Source organism: Copadichromis virginalis, linkage group LG1 (genome assembly GCF_057382275.1).
Source record: "Copadichromis virginalis isolate Kocher_CV1m ecotype Utaka linkage group LG1, C_Virginalis_male_GT1.1, whole genome shotgun sequence".
In the NCBI taxonomy this organism is placed as follows: Eukaryota; Metazoa; Chordata; class Actinopteri; order Cichliformes; family Cichlidae; genus Copadichromis; species Copadichromis virginalis.
Genome location: NC_140618.1, coordinates 30138989 through 30160215, shown reverse-complemented (window position 1 = coordinate 30160215; position 21227 = coordinate 30138989). Strand labels below are relative to the sequence as shown.

The window sequence follows — 21227 nt, the reverse complement described above, 5'->3', positions numbered from 1 at the left end:
AACAGAGAGGAATGGAAAAGCTCATTAGAAGTTCAAGCAATCCATTAAATGCAAATCTAGTTTAAACACAAAACCTAAATACTCACGGTTTTCCTCCAGAAATGGAAGTGAGGCTGGCTGGCAGCCCAGAGGCTCTCATGTGAGGATGTGGGTCGAAGCCCGCCTGCATGAACAAAACGGCGGAACAGTTAGCAAACAACCTGCAAAGATAAATCAGGCTAAGCTAGCATTCGGATTGCAGCCTTGCTTTAGGTGCTTACGCCTCGGGGAACCCTTGTACCATTGTTTCCAGGCAAATCCCTTGAAAGGCACAGACTGAGCTTCACTGCATACAGCGGAGCTTTGCACAAGGCTATAACATCCCACATGCTAATGCTAATGAAGGGCTCAGAGATTTTCAAACATGGAGATGCATTTGAGGCCAAGATTTATGTATTTTTCTCTAGTCTTTAGAATGCTAACTAGCCAACATCAAAGTAAAGGAGCTGGGCCGTCTTTCTACTTTCTCATTATGTACACACAACAAGCTGCAGCCAGCCAAGCAGAAATATTCACAATGAGTTATGGAAATGCAGAAGGAATGCTCAAGTTTCTCAAAGTCATTTTGCAAACACAACCTACTGTAGCGGCGGATAATAAATACAGCTGTTCGCGAGGGCTGCCGTTATCTAACGGGCAAATCATTATTTATTCAGATGTGTGTGATAAATCCTCATTTTCACTAATAAATGCTTTATAGAAGCTGGAATAGTTACAATTGGCGAGCGTCCGTAGGCGGCGGCGGCTGCAGCGCTCATCTGTGGGGAAATGAGACCCGGATACACGCCAGGACTCGTCAGGGATCCGTTCATCTCGTGATGACCCATCATGGCAAAGGGAGTGGCATAAGAACCAGCGATGGACAGGGGGGTACGCAGGGCTGGCGCGGCTGACGGAGAGAAAAAACAAAACAAAAAAAACAAACAAAAAAACCCAGATAAAGATAAATATAAAAACCTCATAGAAGAAAGAATCATTCATTCTGTTAGGCATCAAACAATGATTTGTTACAGTGAGCGCAGGGTTGCATTGAAAATTGCATTACATTACATGGTTAGGGGGTTAGGAATTGGGAGCAGCTTTGGGTGAGGTGTTTTTGTCAAATTTTAAAATGAACTTTAAATGTGAAGGAGATTTTTTTTCCCCTTGGTCCAATAAGACCCCAGTCAAATTCAGTTGAAATTCAAATTATTAGTTGTTATGGTGGTTGGTGCTGGGAACTATACATTTTTCCTAACAACCAGTCGGTGCTGGCTTGCCTGTGGGCCTGTATGACTGGATGTGACATTTGGATGATTTGATTACAACCCCCCCCCCCAAAAAAACAAAAACAAACAAACAACAGTATCTTGCAGATACTCACCCAATGCCTCCATCATGCCGGACGGTTTGCCCATAGTTAGAGGCCGTAGTCCTGGAGTGGTGCTTGTTCCAGGTGTCGGCGCCTCGTTCCTCGGTGTAGGCGTGTTTGACTTCAAGCTTGGCGTAGATGACTTGTCATTCTAAAAAACAGAGATAGTCTTCAACTTTTAACCTCAGTGTGATTTGGATCCTATTACTGAAAGTTGTAAGTTCACATGTGCGTGCACATACACATGGGCACACAAACAGCATCCATACCAGAGTTCAAAATCCCCCACAGAGTCAAAAATACCCTCACTGGCAGGAAAATCCAGAGTGACAATCTGAGTGGACGGCTTGAGGTAATCCAATCTAACACTGACACTTCCATTACAGCCATGGTGTGTGTTTGTGTGTTTGGGGGTACGGATATAAACCTTTGCTTAGAAGTCAAGCTTATTAGGAGTGGCTAGACATTCAAGATGATGTCCCAAACACCTCTTATAATTAATCCAAATCCTTCAATGTTTGGCAAATGGGAGGCTGAAGAAGTGGGGGTTTAGCCTAGTGACATTATAGGTGGAGAGAGATGATGTGGATTAAAAAGCTATCCTAATCCTTAGCTTTACAAAAAACATTTCACTAACATAGCCGTGTCAGTGAACACTTCAGTATTAGAGAAAGTGGGAGTTGGAAGGAGAGAAGATGAGTTGCAGCATAAAAAGACAGAGACAGCAGTTCCCCCGCTGCTGTGTCTCTGGGTTATTTACAGCCTGAGGCCGAGGTAGAAATGACCATTTATTGGGTAAGCCATAAAGGAGATTGAGAGGGCTGAGCCATAGGGTTTGATTTCCTGAGAGTGCATCTACCCTCTGCCCTCGCAAGCCCCGCATAAGAGCTAACTGCTAAGCCTGCGTATTAGTCTTTCACACAGACATCCACTTCACTTGACAAATGCTCTTTAGTGTGTCAGTTCAGCCTCCCCTGCCCTTCCGCTGTAACCTCCTTATTTCAGCTTCTCTCTAGTCTTGCAGCATGTCACTGACACTCACATGGGCGTGGTCCTTAGCTTTAGAGGACGGCGTGCTGCCCGAAGAGGCGACAGAGGCGGGGCTGTTGGGGGCAGCATCTTTCTTCAGGACTCGTGATTTATCCAGCCCGTTTTCAGGAGGGGAGTGAGCGGGGCTAACTCGAGGGGTGGCCGGATCCTACAGAGTTAAATGAGACAGACAGAGAGCGAGACTGAGCAAACAGACTGGAGGAAAGCCACTGGCATGTACATGTAGGTCAAACAAACCGGGGCCTCATGTGCAAACACAGATAAATATACTCATGCACGTTCACATTCTCCTTCTCACACACACATGCACGCACTTCTCATTCACCTGTCACCCCCTTTTTCTTTGTATTCTTTGTCGCACTTTCTGCATGAGTGGCAAAAGAAATACAGCAAGTAAACACACACTCATCGCACACAACCAATATTTTGATAGACTTTTTGGCAATGTGGAAAGGTGTTGAGGCTTCGGCAGACAAAAGAGAGCTGTGTTTAGTTTTGTGTTCAGCCTTCACACTGAAAAATGTGACTGAGCAGCTCAGTTTAATTGCAGTCTTACCTCATTGGAGACATCCACCACCAAGTCATCACTTTTGTCTCCATCACTGTCCTGAAATGACGGAGTAACGGGTTAGCTCACTGGGACGGCAAAAATTACCAAAATTACCATAAATTACCAGATGTGAAGACTGAGAATGAATGAGCTACAGGGTTATTTGCTGCACACAGAGAAAAGTTCAAAATGCTAAATGTAACACTTTGCCACAGTTTCTAATATTTACATCTTCAATGAAGTGTCTTTGGGAGAACTTTGCAACCTGGCATTAATTTTAACTAATATGAAGACAAGTCTGTGGATAGAAACAGTATGCACATAATAAACTTTGCATTTAGCGTTAAGTAAGTTTCATTACTAAGCTAACTGAATAAACTCAGGTATACCCTTCCAGGAAAACCGCAATTAGCAATTGAAAGGTAAATTTTGAAACGAAACAGGCTACAAACATCATCATTTTTTTATTATTTGGACGAAAAGTAAACAAACACTCACATATCTGCTCATGCTGTCTTTGTCGTCCACTTTGCGTTTCTTGGACTCGAGACCATAGTCTGATGAGCTGCGGTGCTTCTCGCTTGCTGCCCGCAGGCTGTCTGATGGCGAAACTGAGTTATTCTGCCAACAAGAACATGCAGACAGACCACATCAGTCTCCAGTTCCCTTTTAGTCTCTTTAAAACAATAAATATCCTGAACTATATGTGCTTAGAGAGCTATGAGGACATTACGGTGTGTTGCATTATGTAGAATTGCATTTTAATAAATCTCTGAAACAATCTTTCAGCACTTTAAGCTGCTGTCTTGGCAACCCAATATTGCAAATGAATGGAGTTATCGGTTGAGTGGAGCCTGTGATGTAGAGCAAACTCTTTTCTGCCAGATTGTGCCCTTCAGCAAAGTCACTGTTTTGTAGTTTAAATGCAGCAGGTGACAAACCTTGATGAGAGGCGCATGCTACCGAGCAGTGCGTTTTCACCCAGAGAGGACTCTAGTGCCCTTTCCTTTGTCAGACCAGTAACACTATTGGGTGCAAAGCTAACTGGACAACAGTCCTAGACTGAGGAAACAGCTAGCGCATAAACACAGAGAACACCAATGGGAGAGTGGTACACAAGGTGATGAAAGAGCAGAGGCAAAGAGGAAAAAAAATTGAAGCATGCACACACACAAGAAAGCCAGAAACACGCTACCAACTCAAACTCAACAAGCCACATTCATAACAGTACTGCATAACAGTAAGTACATGCAAATAAAAACAAAACTGACCACAAAAACCAAGTCTAAGGCTGCTGCTCCTGTATGTGTGCTTATCTCTGTAATGTGACAGGTCACAGTGAAAAAACACTGACTGTAGAGTTCATGAAAATGAACTAATGTTTTTAAAAAAGAGGAAGCAAAGAAAGAGGCCACTAAGGGAACCTGGACCAGAGAGCAAAGTGAAAGAGGGTGCTGCCAGCAGAGAAAAGAGCCATGAAAGAGAGAGTGAGAAAATGAAGGGGAAAGGAAGAAAAAAAAAAAAAAAAAAACAGAAAAGAAAAGAAAATGAAGGCAGACAAGAGAGCAAAACAGGAAAGGAACTTGGCAAGCAATGAGAGCATAGCAGTGTGGCAATGAGTCCTCCCCACTAGTGGGAATGCTCGGACAGGCTGGCACTCTCTCAGAAGCTGCAAACAGGGTTTTTGTAGTCTGGGCGCTGGTGTGGTGTGGTGGGGTGGCACTGCCAAACAGGCCAAAAGGCAGGGGGAGAAGGAGGGAGGAAGTGTAGGCGAGAACACCCTGAGGATAGCCCACACTGTTAGGTAGCTCAACAAATCCCTGCCTTCATCAGAGACAGAAAGGCCTGGTGAAAGAGGCAGTAGGGAGGTTTCTGACATATTGGCTGACTCAAAAAGAAAGAACAGCATAGAAAGGTAACAGCTTGAAAACCTAGTGAGATAAAAACCTCCTAAATTGAGGAGAGTGTGAGGAAAAAAAGTGTGCTGGAGGAGTTAACAACATACACTTCCACTACAGTTGCCCAACCATTTACGCTAACCAAGCAGCTTTTGGCCTCCTCCTCAGGTTCAGCTGCTGCTGTGGAAGAGTTTTAATCTGGTTTGGTGCAAAGATAGACCGATAAAAATCTACTGCAGCCTGTCTGTGTATCTGAGTCTGAAGCCTTTCAAGGATTGCTTAGACTCAATAACCCTGCACTTGCCTCCAACTCCAGTATCAGATGACCTGACACAAAAGGACAGGAAGACTGTGTGCGCAAACTGGAAAAGAGAGGGAGAAGACTGTGGCGGGGAGATCAGGTAAGGTGGCGTTGGCAGCCGCTCGTCACCACATGAGAAGAGGGACGAGTTTGGGTTCCCTTCAGACATGAGTGGGTCCATTCAGGATGGTCAGTCAATGGGAACTCAATCTGGCCAAGCAGATCCAACAGAGCGTTGCACTCTGGCTAACTGAGAGCTTTAAGCTAGCCCAATAAACAAGGACCTTAACATGAGAAGGAAGAGACTGTGACGGCGAGAGACTGGAGGGTGAATCAAAAAAGCGCTGGAAAGGAATGAATGACTAAGATAAGAATACAGAGCAGAAAAATAATAGAATTAGCAAAAGAAAAGGAGACAGGTAGATAAGAGGGGATGTAAAGAGCCAGGTAGGGGACACATGCAACCAGTAAATCCTTTAAGGTGGTTAGGGATGAAGAGAAGGAGAGTCAAAGTCGCTTTTAATTGTGCTGAAATTAAAGGAGGTTGCTGACTACTAATCCTTGCTCAGTGATTGGAGTCATTTTCCACCTGGATTAGATGGCACTGGCTTATTTGGCCAGACGTAATTATTTGATTCAGTCAGCTTATACCCCTGTGACTACAGCAGTGTGTGTGTGTGTGTCCGCACATGAGTTTCTATTGAACAAAGGGCTGTCGTCTATGTAAAGACACCTAATCACCAAACACAGTAAGCAAGAGAGCGACACACAGGAGACGGAGAGTCAACGTACCGTGCTCGACTCGCGTTCTTTCAGAGGAATGGCCAGGGGCGAGTGAAAAGATGAGGGGCCAGGAGAGAGAAAAGCAAAACACAAATTAGTATGGGTGTCACCAGGATTACTCATATCAGCAACTCAGCAGTATTGATTTTGATACCACTTGGAAGACATGTTTAATTTTCATATTTAAGATCAACAATTATTAACCTGATACCTCAATTGCTGATATGTTAATGGCTTTTAAAGCCTTAATACTAATGGTAAAGGAATGATTACAACTTATGTTGTCTTGTGTCAGAATAAACTATTTTCATGCTGACACAATCAAGGGATTGACAAGAAAAACATCTAAAATCTAATATAAAAAATTTTTTGTCACACAAGCATTTGGTACAAAAACATTTAAAAACCTATATTGATGTGTTTCACTGATTAATATATTTGGCTGGAGAAAGCAGTGCTTGGCAGCTACAGTTAGCCATCATCCCTAAAATGCCATAGGCAGCGTGTTTGTGTGTGGCAGGCTTTGCTCCTCACCTCGGTGCTCCAGGTCGTGGTGGTTCTTCTCATCCTTCACAGGCAGGTGGGCTTGGCTGCCAAGAGCGCCTAGAGCCAGCAGGCCGGAGCCAGCGCCCGTCACGGGGGGGATGCCGGGCGGCTGCAGGCCTGAAGGGTGAGGGGGCAGTTGGACCGGGGGACCGTGGGCAGCGTGAGAGAGGTGCTGAGCCTGAAGCTGCTGCTGCTGCAAACAAACGCAGAGAGACGAGAGACACGACAGAGGACAAGTGGGTCGGCTGGGAAGTGGATCCATGAATGAGCACACTCTGCTGCATTAGAGCTGGCTTTGACGACATTCAGTTGAAAGCCAAACAGTTTATGCGTAATAGCTGCCTGCAAGTCTCCGCCAACATGTGGATCCAGCTCCACCAGGAAATAGTGTGAAATACCAATCACTACTTCCCAGAAAAACTGACAGGTGTTTGAGTATAAAGATATTCAATTTAAATTCCTATTAAAGAAAGCAAATCAGAACAAGGAGGAGCTGCAGCCACATGATATTTACCATTTGAGGCTTGAGCAACACTTGAATTACAAACTGCCCCAAAAAGGCTGTTTCACCAGCGATGTAAAAGTTAGCAAACCCGTGCAGAGTTTGCACACAGATGACTCATAATGTTCCTCCTCTGAAAGGACCCCGACCTCACGTTTGTTCTACACGTCTGGTTCTCTTTAAAAATCACGCTCTGCACTCATTACCACACTGATACGCTTATCACTGCAAGCTTTACAAATTGCTCATTGTTTTGGTACGTGACCTTTATCTGACAACTGTGTTTGACTCAATAACACGTCACCTGTGGTCGCCAAAAACGATACAACGCTTTTGTTCACTCCCAAACCGCTGTGCTTCAATCATAGCTGGGACAGTTTAAAAAAAAAAAAAAAAAAAAAAATCAATAGGTCTACACTTGAAAACCTCAAAACCTTTCAACACTCTGGAAAACCAAGCAAGCATGCACTCCTTCAGCAAAATGCTGTTAAGCAGAGACGGCGGAGAACACACACGGCTCCCATGACGCCCTGAATGTGTCTGTGAGAGAAGCAACCAGAGAGGAGAGAGAGTAGATAGACAGGAGTTAAATAGCCACTCAGGCAAGAGGGAAGCAAGTGCTTTAAAACAAGGTTAAATAACACTTAGCACATCCATCAACTGCCTCTCCAAAAAGGGAGAAAAAAAAAAAAAAAAACATGATTGCTATTCTGCTTGCTAGACAGAACTTCAATAAGCTCATCCATACATTCATTACATAAAATGGAGAAACTAGACAAGGGTATATCTAGTGACTTCCCACATTTAAAGGCTTATTTAGCAGTTGGCCATTATTCAGTCAGCTCATTATGCCGAGCTGGACCTGAAATCGCACAATGGATATAAGCAACTGAGGGGTGGCATTGTTAATCGATATTGTACTGCTTTGCCGAGCAGCCTATTTGTTGTGAAAAAAGGGAAAAAGTGAGAAGGGGGAAAAGAAAAAACGAGAGAGAGAGGAAGGGGCAGCCAGAACAAGAAAAGGAGGGAGAGGCAGAATCAGAAAATAACAAGAGAATGAAAGAGAGTGAGCGAGGGATTGAGGCAGGGACGTCCCTATTGAGTGTGCCTAATGAGGAAAAGCGTGCAGGGATCATTATCAAGAAGCCTCATTAGCGAGCTATGGCTGAGGAGGAGGAGGAGAGACGAGGGAAGGGAGTCGTGAGGTGCAGAGAGCGAGAGAGAAGAGAGAAAAAAAAAAAAAAAGAGGGGGAAAAAAAAATTTCAGAAAATAAATTGCCTCCAATTCAATATTCATGGATAAAGAGCTGGCTTCCTTTCACACTTATCTTTTTTCATTATGTGTAAATGCCGCAGCAGCTCAGGCAACTTCCACAGGAAACAGGCAATTAAAGTTAACTAGGCGAAGCTGGCTCCCTGCAGAACAGTACTGTCAGGTGGAACAAGCATCAACAGCACCAGCACAAACCAGCTGGCACCCTGGCTTAATAAGTCTGGCAATGATCGCCACATTACCCACTTATTCTGTGCTTTACAACAGTTTCGAGCTCATCGTATCTTCTTCGGTCGTCACAACAAAGACTCTAAGATTTGGATTACAACCTATGTTTGAAGCAGAATACAGCAGTGGAAGAACGGGGGTAACATTTCTGAGGTTAGTCGTCGAATAAAGAGATAACGTTCTGTCAAATGCACAACACCAGAGTCGGGCAGAGTAGAGGCCAAAAATAACCTGACACGCCCCAAGCAGTCCTTTGTCTCCAAAAGGCATCATTCCCCTTCACAAAAAACAGACATTTCATTGCAAGCTAATCATTCAAAACCCTCCTCTCAACACTGACCGTGAAGGCTGGGTAGACGCCACGAGGCGGGTGCAGGTGCTGGGTCAGAGGAGAGAGCAGAGATTCAGAGGTAGGGCTGCACCTGATGGCTATTTTTAATACAATCATTTATTTTTCCTCATTAAATCGACAAAAAGCCCCAAGTGATGAATTCAAATCGGATGAAGACATCACCGGCTTTTGTGAGATGTTAAGTCAAAGCATGTGTAAATTTGGACACTGTAGTCACACTATGTAAATGTAGACACTCTTACTCTGTAATAAAAGACATACGCATAGCCAAATAAAACATGCAAAGGAGAGGAGATCGCTGTTACTGGAGTGACAACAGCAAAACTTGACGCTGTGAAGGTTTATGTCGTGTTCTGCGGATTAGCATTTACATGATACGTGATAAGGAGCACACCGGCTGTAACTGACTTGTTAACCATTATCCCAACTACAATCTCGCCCTGTGTCAAATTCATGGAAATGAGGGTAGGAACATGGAAATGAGTCTGCACCTCTGACACTTGTCAAATCAGACTCAATCATACGCTGCTTCTGGCCAAAAACTCATGCAAAATAGGGGAGAGACCAGTAGAGACCAGCCTTATGATGCTGTAAAAATTATGCTAATCTAATTATTTTTAGCCCTTTTATTTAGGAACGACTTTTAATAAACTACACTACCAAACCAGCTAGAAAATTGACCGATCAGCTTTCCTACGGCATAATGCTACCTAACAGATTTGTTTTTATGAGTGAGGCCCACATTGAAAGAAAAACTGTTTTTGGCCTCAGTCACTAACAGCTATTAAGAGAGGGTGGGGTGGTTCTGTTACGTACTCCATACAGTATGTGTGTATGGATTCTTTACAGTCAGGTTGTCTTTACATGACAACCTGACAGTACAGCAGGTGGTGCCTGCAGGGCAAATCTCTAACTTATGCATGTCTCAAATGCACTTTCTGATCCAACTGAGGTGAACACTCCCTGAGTTTGATGCTCCGAGTGTTTCTGAGGCTCTAATGTTGAGACGCTAGAGCATCACTGCCTCACCCACCCTGTGGGGGCATGGAGATTGATCACCTGCCATCTTTTCAACCCTATAATTAAGCCTGTTTTCCTGAGTGTATTATTGTGTGTGTGTGTGTGTGTGTGTGTTTCAGGCTAGCCCTGCCTATCTTTAATGAAGGCAGGGTCAACTCCTGTTGTGGAAAGGACTTCGTTGGGAAAAAAAACATAGAAGCGCCAATAGTGGATAATTACCCTCGGCTCCTGGCTCATTAAACTAAACCGAATTTTAAAATCCGCTGCTCAGTCGACAGCCTCCGATCACCATGTAACCTGACTATCAAAACCAAATACGCATGTATGTTTTTAAGAAAAGCAAATGCAAGATCCGGGCAGTGCACAGGCTATATTTCAGAGTGGATTTTTTGGGGAAAGAGTTTCCCTGTACTGTCTGCTAGATTTAAACATCTGGGATTTTTATTTGATTTTTTTAAAGAAATAAGCTCCAACTGTTAAGTTAACCAATGTGATTTATTCGCCTACTGTTCATATTAACAGCTTTACAAATAAACAATTTAGTTCTGCTTACTTTTTTAAAGAATTAAAAGCAAAACATTGTTGCAGCTTGTCCCAATCATTTGCTCCATTAAATATTGGATTGTAACAAATAACGCCTGAAATGAAAACTTTATTTATTGTCATCATAATTCAAACAAACAAACAAACTTGTTGCACTTTTTACCCATAGCAACAACATAAATAGCTAAATTAAGCTTGTTAAATGACATGACTTAATTATAGAAGCTGTGGCAACCATCAGGGAACAATGTAGTAAACAGTAGGGAGGAAAAAAAGATGTTCCTGTTCTCCCTATTCTTCCACAACTGCCGAAATCTTTTATCCACTACACCTTTCAAATGCTTAGTACCTGCTAAGTTCATGCTGCTGTAATCTCTGTTGTAATCACAATGGCTTGTCCTGACCTGACCACTCTTAATTCCTCGAGCTATTGGGTCAGAGGTAGGGGTAAGCCTGTTGGCTGGGTCCTTTTATCTAATTAAAGTGCAGCCAAAGTGAAATCTGAGAAACACCATGATCTGATCTCCCAGTCTGGACTGTGTTACTATATATCAGATGTTCTTTGACTCTGGCTGAGAGGAGGAAAATCAGAGCGGAGCTGCAACCTGGGTGCTGACGGGTCATGGTTAACCAACAATCAGAAATTACAGCCAAAAAAAAAAAACGCCATACTGACAGCACATTGCAAACATTGTCAACTCAAATAAAAACATAATAAACCACTTGAGACCAGGGCAAGTCTGTACAAGTGAAGAGGACATGATGTTACTAGTTTGCATTCAGTCTAAAAACTCAAATGCCACAGACGGGTGAAAGAAAATTGCTGCAGATTAATATGCTAAGCTACTTTTATCCCCTTTTCACCCCCATTTCCCCTGTGAATCTATTGCCCTTTTCCCCGGTTATTCTTGACATGCGACACTTCGGCCAAAGCTTAGAAAGGTCAAATACACCCGTGAGCAAAATGTAGCACGCTTCAATAATCTACATATCTCTATCTGAATGCTGGTCCTCCTTCACGTATGCAGTTTTGCCTCTGGTCTCGGGTCAAATGAAGGAAGAAGAGGGGATATACACACAGTCAGAGGCAGATTGGGAAGTCCACGTACCCCGATGATAGCATTCAGCTCAGTCATTGTCACCTGCTTGGCCCGTTCAACAGCCTGAGCCACCTGCTGTTGATGCTGCAGGACACATAAACAAAGATTAGATCACTGATGGAGAAGAATAGTTCCCGCCTGATGGTTCATCTAGACAAGTAGACACTTAAGCTTGGGGGGGGGGCCTCCATAATGCACGATAGTCATTTAATGGCACTTATCGTCAATAAAACAACACATCAATGTACTACATAGCACTCAACATAATAGGAGAATCTTCTACTAGGTAAAACAAGACATAAAAAAATACTCTGTATTATATGTGTTATATGTATTATAGAAATGCAGGTCAGAGTGAATCAAAGGAACACTGAAACTGAAATCCATTGTCTGGAGGTTTGCCGCTTGAGGCGTTTGAAGGTTTGCTTTCATTTCATTTCCTTGCGCATTAATTCTCATCTCAGTTTTCCAGGAAAGCCAGTTCCTTCAGAAGAACTGATTTATGTGTTTATGTTTGACTATTTGCTCAATGTTGACAGGATGAGCTCGAAAAGGGGCGATATTTTTAGAAGTGGTCAGTAGTTGTTTGACGTTTGAGTCAAATACATTATTTAGTGGGCTAAAACTGTCAATTTAAAAAAAAGAAGGGGGGGAAAAAAAAAGGGTTTCCTCATTGTTATGTGCAGTGAATCATCTGTTGTTCCCCAGAGATTATCTGCACAATAGTCATCGTCACAACTACAGTAACAGCAGAATGTGAAACAAATGAGTCTCAGTCTCATCCCTGAAATGCTGCTGGCTGGGTTGACACTCACCTCTTGTGACAAGAATGGCATGATCTGAGCCAGAATTGCATTGAGGCGCTTGGCAATCTCAGTCTGTAGGAGAAGAGACAGAAATGATTAGAATGACATCCTTCCAGCATACTGCATGCCTCAGACAACAGAATAGCCAATAACATAGCACTAAATGTTGCAGTGTCCATCCGGACACACCATGTATTTCTTAACTAAACTGGGACCGCCTTAGAACAAATTTGCTTCCCCCTTTCTCCTGCCTCCATTAAGCTCAGGCCTTATTTCATTAAGGCCTGAAATATGCTAATACCATCTGGCTGGAGAAACCCTAATGAGGTCCATACTTCATAATTACGGCCCATACAGAGGGGGGTAGGGCGTGCTGAAGCAGACAGGTTAACTCTGGCCCTATCTATCAGAGGCATCTTTGGTATCGACCACAGAATATTAGCTGGCAGAGTAAGCTGATACTGGAGGGCTCACCATACATGGAGCACTTTACAGTGCTGCATTTGGTCAAATGGATATGCTGTGCTGCCCGCCTACCGCACTTGAAGGTCCCTAGACATTTTGCCCAAGCCCATTTCCTTTTTTTTTGAATCTGCACTTTCCATAGAAAGAGATGAGGAAGATGCATAGGAGAGGAACACAAAAGTAGAAAGCAGAATAAAAGAGAAGTGGTGGGGTATGTGTGGGGGTGATGAATGGTGAAGTGAAACCCTCTGATGTGACACTAAGGTAATGTGGTTTGACTGGACCGGGGGAGGTGAACTAATTGATTCTGAGAGATTAGGGGTGGAGGCCCAGCAGGTGTGTGTGGGCTGAAGAGGTCCTTCCCGCCGTTTTATACGATGCTGCACTTCACTCATTTTCTCCCTTAACCTTGTTTGACTGTGAAAGGGGGGGAGGGAGGAGGTGCCAGTAGCTTTCTGCACAGCCTCTGAGGAGGGGGGAGAAACGAGAAAAGAGGGAGAGAAGAGGAGGAGAGAGACCTTTGCTGGCCTGTCAGGAATTATCTCACAACCCCCGTCTGACCTCAGACGCACTGTGCTTTCTCCCCTCCTTCCTCCTCCAAATGCTTCTTCGCACCCCTTCACGCTAATCTCCACTACTCTCTCTGCCCTCCCTCCTTCCTCTTCCTCTCATCTCCCCCCTCTTCTGTTGCTGGGGCAACACTATCTGGCACGGCTGATCGTTATGTAAATTGGGCTGGGGCTCTGACCAGAACAGCCTGTAAAATCATATTAGGCGCAGCACAGAGGCAGGTCATTAAATTGAATTTTTGGCCTGTCGATCTGATCAGCACGGGAAATTAATGAGGGATAACTGGGAGACTGGAAATGGGGGTGGTGATGGTGGTGGGGTTCTTCGGAGACTCATAAACCATCATCATTAGCGGAGGCTGGATACAATGACACATGGGTAGGGTGAGAGTGTTTCAGTATCACACCACTTCTCTGGAAATGGCTGCAAGGGGAGCAACATGGGGCCTGTAGAAACGGCGTTGTGCTGATACACTCGGCTATTAGAGCAACCACCATACAAACCCTCCCTCACGCAGAAAGGCATCCATTTGTTCGGTGCAAATCACCACTTCAGAGCCACCACTTTTAAGCCAAAAAAATAAATAAATAAAATTCACTGAATTCAGGTGCACCTTTGCTTTTTTTGAGTTGTTTAGTACTGTGCTAAAAAACACAGATTTCTCTCAACAATTCATTCTGAAACATGAGCTGAAGCACCAGGTGCTTTGAGAGCTGAGCTACTTAAATATTCCCAAAACCCATGGCTTCCTCTGAAATACCCCCCACCCCACCCCTCCTCGACTTTAAATATTACTTTGGAGCCAGGAAATAAAACAATGGAGCAGACTTCCTTTGCATCCATTTCTGTTGTACTTTCTGGGCCCAATTTATTGCAGTGTCACACAGGACCGTTGATTTAAGAGATCATGAGGGCAAACACGGCTCGCATGTCAACCTGTGACTGTAAACCCCTCAACCGAATCGCTGATGCCGCCAGCTACATCTCATCCTTCCGTGTCGTATTTAGTCACTCAGCTCTGTTCAGACAGAGTTCATGCGTTAAGGAGAGCAAAACAGGCAGATGGCATATCTGCACGTCTTTTTGACAGCCAGCCATTCTGAAGGGTTAAAATAAAAAAACAACAACAACAACAAAAAAAACAAAAAAAAACCTGCACACATTGATAACAAATCCAATGACTTGCAGCGCTCGTAACGACTCCCACTTTACTTTGCAGGCACTATTTTCCACAGTGCTTTTAGTGGCAGAGATGGGCACTGGAAAGAGTTTACTGTCACTTAAAGCCACTGAAAACAGAAGCCTTTGAGCCGGCAGAAGCTTTTCACTGCAGCTCCACAATTACAGGTACTCAGGGTTGTCTAGTAGCACCAGAGTTTGGAGAGGCTCTCACTCTCACTCTCTCTCTCTCTCTCTCCATTGCCTGCCCCCCCGGTCAATGGTGCGTTGAAAGCCATTTGGCTGTTTGTCGCTCCAGGCATTAGCCCCCGAGTGGAGAGCTGAGTCTCTGACGAGGATTCAATTGGTGAGGAAAACAAGTGGCATATGATGGTGGGGGGTGGGGGGCGCAGAGATGGCTGTTTGGGAATTATCTTCTCAGCCAGAGCAGAGAAAAAGAGGCACTTAGAGGTATCTTGTTCATTACAAATGCATGAAGAATATTTTGCATGTGCATGTCATTCTATTTTGAGCTCACACACACACACACACACACACACACACACACACACACTTTTCTGCAGGGGGAGCATATGGAAACAGGTTGTTTTCCAACAGATTACATCTGATTTTGTTAACGCTCAAATCATCAAATACACAACATTTTTTTATGCTTCTTATTTCTGAATTATGTAGTTTACATGTACACACATATTCATGACAGGCCTGTCATCAGCTGGTTTTAGCGAGCGCGCACACACTCATTGTGTAATACTGTTCTTCCAGTCCTTCTAGCCTGGCTATCAAAATAAAGCAGGTCTCTCAGCCTCCGGTAACCTCGTCAAGCTCCCTTGAGACACACACAAACACACACACAGTGTGTGTGTGTTCTCATAGTCAGTTTGTTTTGGCTTTGAGAAAGATCGGCCATCATCACCTTGGCAAACAATTCCAGGAATCCTGTATAAATTATTCATTTGCACAAGCTCTCCCGTCTCCCTCCCTCTGCTCCTCCTTTCACCCTCTTCCTCCAGGAAACGGACTTCACTCTCCTTGACAAAGCACTTTCTCTGTTTCCCTCATTCATTCAACAAGTGAGGAAATGGATATGTGGAGCAAATTCACAAAATGGCTACCCAAGGTGCAACTAAGTTAAGCAGCACAGTAGAAAAATAGAGGAATTTATTCATCAGGCTTTCTAATCATGTGGCACTCACTTTGCCAAAGAGAGAACATTTGAGAGAGAGAAAAAAAAAAGAATAAAAAAAATCAAAATGTAGGCAAGCGTACGAGAGATAAACAGGGACCACAACAGAGAACAGAGGGAGCGAAAAAAAAAAAAAAAAAAAAACACAAAAAAAAAAAAAAAAACACAAAGCATCCCCCACCACAAAGTCAGCAGGGCACGATGCTGAGGCAGCCTAATGAGCTGCACTAATTAAAATCACTTATTGACAGCAAGCGAGGGTGATTACCTCCACCCTGCACTCTTTGCCATCATAAGAGACACTGTCAAAACAAATTACCCCCCGGCAGACGCACAGATCCCTTTCATAGCAACTATTCAGCTCGGCAGCAGCAGTAGGGGAAACTGTATCTGCGGGAACTTGAATTGCAGTGTTTGTGTGTAAAGACACAACTGGTGCTACCATGTAAGGGATGGGGAGTAGATATTTATGTGCGCCCCGTGTTTATACCTATTCCCCCTCTCTTTTCAATCGCGCTCTTAGTTTATCATTTCTTTGCCACACTGCAATAAATCTTCAGCACAAGCGAAGTAATATGCCTGCCTGCATCCAATAATCCAGCCTCCCTCCGGTCGCACCAATAACAGGGACAGCTGAGGGGCATCTGTTTACCACTCGCTGATGTCACCACAGACACTCGTTCACCAGGGATGGGAGATCGTGTGTGTGTGTGTGTGTGTGTGTGTGTGTGTGTGTGTGTGTGTGTGTGTGTGAGAGAGAGAGAGTGTGTGTGTGTTGGGGGGGGGGGGGGGGGGGGGGCATGCATTATTCAGAGATCTCAGTCGTCTCCACCGGGCTTATTGATAAACAAAGGAGATGCAGAGGAGAGGACAAGTCGATTAACCCATTTACCCTGAAGGCCCTCACTTCTTTCCTGTCTCCACCCCTTACCCCACCACCACACCCCTTTTTTTACCCACTTGTTTTGTCCACCGCCACCATCATCTAACCACAACAACCAGCTCCACCCCCACCCTGCATCACTACAATCTCCTTGTTGCTTTACAGAGAAACGCTCAGCAACGTGAAGGAAGGGGGGTGGGCAGCTCCACGATAAACTGTAAACACACCTAGTAAGCGCGCATGCACACACAGAGACACACACACACCACGTGCCTACAGAAAATGTCTACGCTTGATGAATTGCGCAGTGTGCTGCTGTTCCAACTGGGCTACCCTCCCACTGATGCCATTAACCTTCTGGATCTGAGGGCCATGAAGCCTCCACCCCACCCCTCTCCATCTCTCTCTCTCCCCCTCTGACAGACTCCCACTCTCATACATCATATCACACAGCTAATGACACAGGACCATCATTCACATCACATCGTTGGGGCGGCGGGGGCAGAAAAGGGAGGAGGGCGCAATGAAAAGACATAAGGGCGCCAAGAGGAGGTGGAGAAGGAGAATTAGGGAGGCAAAAGCGACTGAAGGAAACAGAAAGCAAGTGTGAATCAGAGCAAATGGAAATGTAAGTGCAGGAAGATAAAAAGGGGGCAGTCTGGAGATTATGTTCATCTTTTGTTCTTCTCCTTTTAAAGTAAACAGAATAAAAACATTATGCTGATGTGATTTCACACAGCTGACTACAGCCTCGGGTCACATCGTTAGCTAAACGGAGCAATTTTGCTGTGCTGTCTTCAGGTGCAATCTGACTTTTACAGAGGGTTGATTCTTTATTTGGGCCTCTGGTGACTACAGTATGTGTGTGATTACAATATCTTACTCCAACTATTCCAAAAATTCTCTGGCATACAGTCCAGATCAACCTGTGCGTGCATCAAAACTCATCAGGTGAGATTTCTCAGAACAAGTACAGACATCTTACAGGTAGAAGCCACAACTTACAGCTATTTTTATTCTCTGGATTCATGTTAAAAAAACAAAAAACAAACCTAGAGCCCAAACGAACATTCTGAGGGAATAAATTGTGTCCAATAGCCAGTCCAAAACACCCCAACCCCACTGAAAACATTATTCATGTTAATTCTCTAGATTTGCAACTCTATAGTATTATAGATTTAAAAAAAAAAAAAAAAAAAAAAAAAAAAAAAAAAAAAAACCACACACACACACAGGCCATCAAAGCACTGCTGGAGTTACTCAACTTTTTGTTTCTTGCTAGAGGACTGTTCAGTAAGTCAATTCACTATTGACTACTTCACTACTATCCCATTATCGGGACGGTTTCCACAAAACAAAACAGAAAAGCAAAAAAAAAAAAAAAAGAAAAAAAAAGAAACCACCAACCTGCTTCAAACAGTCTGGACATGACAGACCAAAGATCAACTGGAAGTACACCAACAAATGTGGCCAGCGCTTCTAAACCTAACTCAACGGTAACGTGACATGGAGTGAACTGTGGACATTTTTGATACAGCATGATGCCCAGTACTGGGTGGCAGCTGAACTAATGAGCTTTTAGCTCAAATGGCACTTGGGAGGCTTGGAGAATAAAGCAGGCAACGTATGTGCTCACTCACACACTCAGAAAGGCAAACCGCACACACGCACCATCTTCTCAGAATTTGCGCCAAATACTTCACTTTAATCTTATCAAACCATCCACATCAGGCAGCGTGCCCTTCGTGTTGTTTAGCCTGTCAGCGTTTTCACTACAGGAAGCCAGTATGTGTACGCTCCCAGAAGCATTTAGGGATGAGGGTAGAAACTAAGATCAGGTATGCATGTGTATGTGTTTATATTCTTAATCACTAGGAAGGGATGGGGGAGGGGGGTGTTTTGGCTGTACACAAAGCATCTCTGATATGGCTACATACCTGTTTGTGCATCTCAATGTTAAGCCCGTAGGACATCTCATAGTACTGTAAAAGAACAGAGAGAGAGCAGAAAAAGACATTATAAACTTAAATGAATTCATATGTTGAATTAATTAGAGACAGATGTTTATACATAATGACACCATTCTTAATTGAGCAAAACGCAAAACAGTCCAAACTGCTCTAGACTTTTCTCTGAACGCACAGAGAACTTGTGCAACAAGACAAACAGTGGTTAACTGGTGTGACATCTTATCGGTCCCCTCAAGCACCCAAACAAGAATAAAAGAAAGTCAATCACATGTAGAATAACAACTGAAGCGCGGGCGAACTGACATTAGCCGACGAGGCTGACATCTCAACGTGCATTTTTCAGCCGCGGCAGACGCTCGCCTGGCTGCAGCGCCTGTTTACTTCTACTTGGCACGGCCTCGTCTTTGAGCGCAAACCCCGTCCAGACAGCAAGGAGAAAGCCAATACTATTATTGAAAACAACATTATCTGCTGCTGATTGCCAAAAAAGCTTGCAAGCCCACCAACAGATACAAACTAAAGCCTAGTAGTTTGTCTGCCTTGTTTATCAAACACACAGCAAACAGCTTCCATTTATTGTAGCTACTCCCACCACCTTCTGGTTCCTCACAGGGAAAATAATATTTAACAAACGTACTGCTGCGTTTGGTTAAAGTCATTCCTTTCATGTACAAACAAGATAAGCACGCACATACACAAGTGTGAGGTCTAAGTTACACAACTTGTCAGATAAAGATTGTTCTTTTTTTCTCTTTTTTCTTGCCATGCACACAATGAAGCCTTTCCTGTATTAGCAAGAAGCTTTGAGCTGGCTTGTCTTTACAGAGGCACAGATTTCTTTGTCTCCCATTTGATCATCAGAGAGCTCTGAATTGACTATAATAAGATTTAACTGCACTCTTGGAACTGTTTTACATTTAACCCTTTGCAGCACTTTGATAAGCATCAAGTATTATCTCACTTCTCAAGTGTGGTTTCCATTAAAAGGTGAAAGCTCTGACACATGCAGTGCACAAAGCAAGCAAAATGACATGCAGCAAGTACACAGGGTCAGATTTTTAACTTCCTGCTCTCTGACTTCGAACGTGATTTAAGCTGCGACTAAAAGCTACTCATCTAGTAAATGCCCCTGGGTGTTTTTGGCGATGTGAAACCCTTACAGACAGGGGGGGGGGAGGAGAAGACCTAAATCCATTTCTTACTTTGATTATCAAATGTAAGTTTTTTCCATTTTCCATCCATTTTTTTTTTACTAATAGAGAGATAGATTTTACTGATATTTCAATAACAAGTAATTATCCAACAAGTAGTTCATTATCGTTGCAGCTGGAAGGAAAAACACACAAAGTCTCCCAATATGTGAGAAATCTCTGGGTGTGACCACATGGCTCACTCTGGGAGAGTTAAGATTTAAAACTTTCACACACACAGGAAGCTGTCTGATTCTCACACACACACACACACACACACACACACACACACACACACACACGGCAGACCAGTCATTAACCCCCAGTGGGCCATGCTGGGTGTGTTAGGGAGGGGTGGTGGAGGGTCATAAAGAGGACCCCAGAGCCACTGAGAGGAGGGGTAGGGGGGGTGGTCACACCCCACAATCAATAGTTGGACGTTTGACCTCGGCTAGAGTTTCACACCCCCTCCCTTCTTATCCCATGAAAACTCAGACGTGAGTCAACAGTCTTAACACAGGCTCTACAAAAACAACCAGGTTCTTTTCAGCACCTGTGACTGTTCACCACCTGAGGCGAAAGGGAGGAAACGCCATTCAAATCCTGTTCTCGGCTTAATAGCTGTAGTACTCACCATGACGTAGTGACGCTGCATCTCCGTCTTTTCGTTGGCCAGTTTGTCGTATTCTACTTTAAGGCTGGGTGGAGAAGAAAAAGCATTGCGTTTGTAAAAAGGATCGGTACACCGCTGCAAAACGTTTGGTTTTTGTGCGCCACGTTATGATTGCACAAAGTTACAGTAAGGGAACAAAACATCAACGGCTTCTGCTTCATGTTTCCAGGAAGCCGTTGGTTTTTACAGTAGTCTAGTCATTACCTGTGGTACTGGGCCTGCAGGAACTGAAATTCATCTTTGATCCTATCGCAGGACTCTGCTACTGTGAACTTGAAGCCAGGCTGCCCTGGCTGGTGAGGAGCCTGAAAAGTGTGAGATTGGAGATACCACAGGTGTAAATAACATCATCACATAGCTGAGCTCTCTCTCTTGGCACCTCCTCCTCTCCTTTATTTTATTCTTTTTTTTTGATAACACCCCTCAGTCCTTTTTTAACGGTTTGTCTTCTCATTTCCCTTGAGTCTTGGACTGGCAGAGGGAGCTGCTTTCACTCAACTTGTGCAGTGACAGAGATGTGACTTTATCCGTTTGCCATGTAGAGTCTCTAAATCACACAGTGCTGTTTTTTTTACTGCACAATTAACTTTCAGGACCGTAAAAAGAAAAAAAAACACTGATGATCTACTTTACGAGTTCAACACAATCTCAGATCTTGTTTCCAATAAACACCACCTCTCCGTGCCTCTCCTTGCCACAGTGAAGCCCTCAGCAGCACTGATGCAGACCATAAATAGTAAGGTGTGGATCAGCAGCTTCACTCTGACGA

At 44.0% G+C, this 21227-nt stretch overlaps 1 protein-coding gene across 8 annotated transcripts in view; it reads right to left on the bottom strand.

The window, feature by feature from the left end:
* Window positions 1-21227, bottom strand: part of tle3b (TLE family member 3, transcriptional corepressor b) — a 28494-nt gene that overhangs the window by 5958 nt on the left and 1309 nt on the right. The window contains exons 3-16 of one of the 8 annotated variants that reach the window (XM_085458777.1): window positions 20663-20763; window positions 20420-20483; window positions 18563-18607; window positions 12352-12414; window positions 11516-11620; window positions 8862-8900; window positions 6507-6711; window positions 5982-5998; window positions 3489-3611; window positions 2997-3047; window positions 2433-2588; window positions 1403-1541; window positions 756-928; window positions 87-163 (exon numbers count right to left, since the gene is read on the bottom strand). In XM_085458777.1, the coding sequence (XP_085314903.1) occupies window positions 87-163; window positions 756-928; window positions 1403-1541; window positions 2433-2588; window positions 2997-3047; window positions 3489-3611; window positions 5982-5998; window positions 6507-6711; window positions 8862-8900; window positions 11516-11620; window positions 12352-12414; window positions 18563-18607; window positions 20420-20483; window positions 20663-20763 (1358 nt within the window). Of the gene's footprint in view, window positions 1-86; window positions 164-755; window positions 929-1402; window positions 1542-2432; window positions 2589-2996; window positions 3048-3488; window positions 3612-5981; window positions 6042-6506; window positions 6712-8861; window positions 8901-11515; window positions 11621-12351; window positions 12415-18562; window positions 18608-20419; window positions 20484-20662; window positions 20764-21227 lie in introns of all 8 variants that reach the window. The other 7 variants (XM_085458745.1, XM_085458753.1, XM_085458793.1 and 4 more) reach the window with 7 other exon arrangements.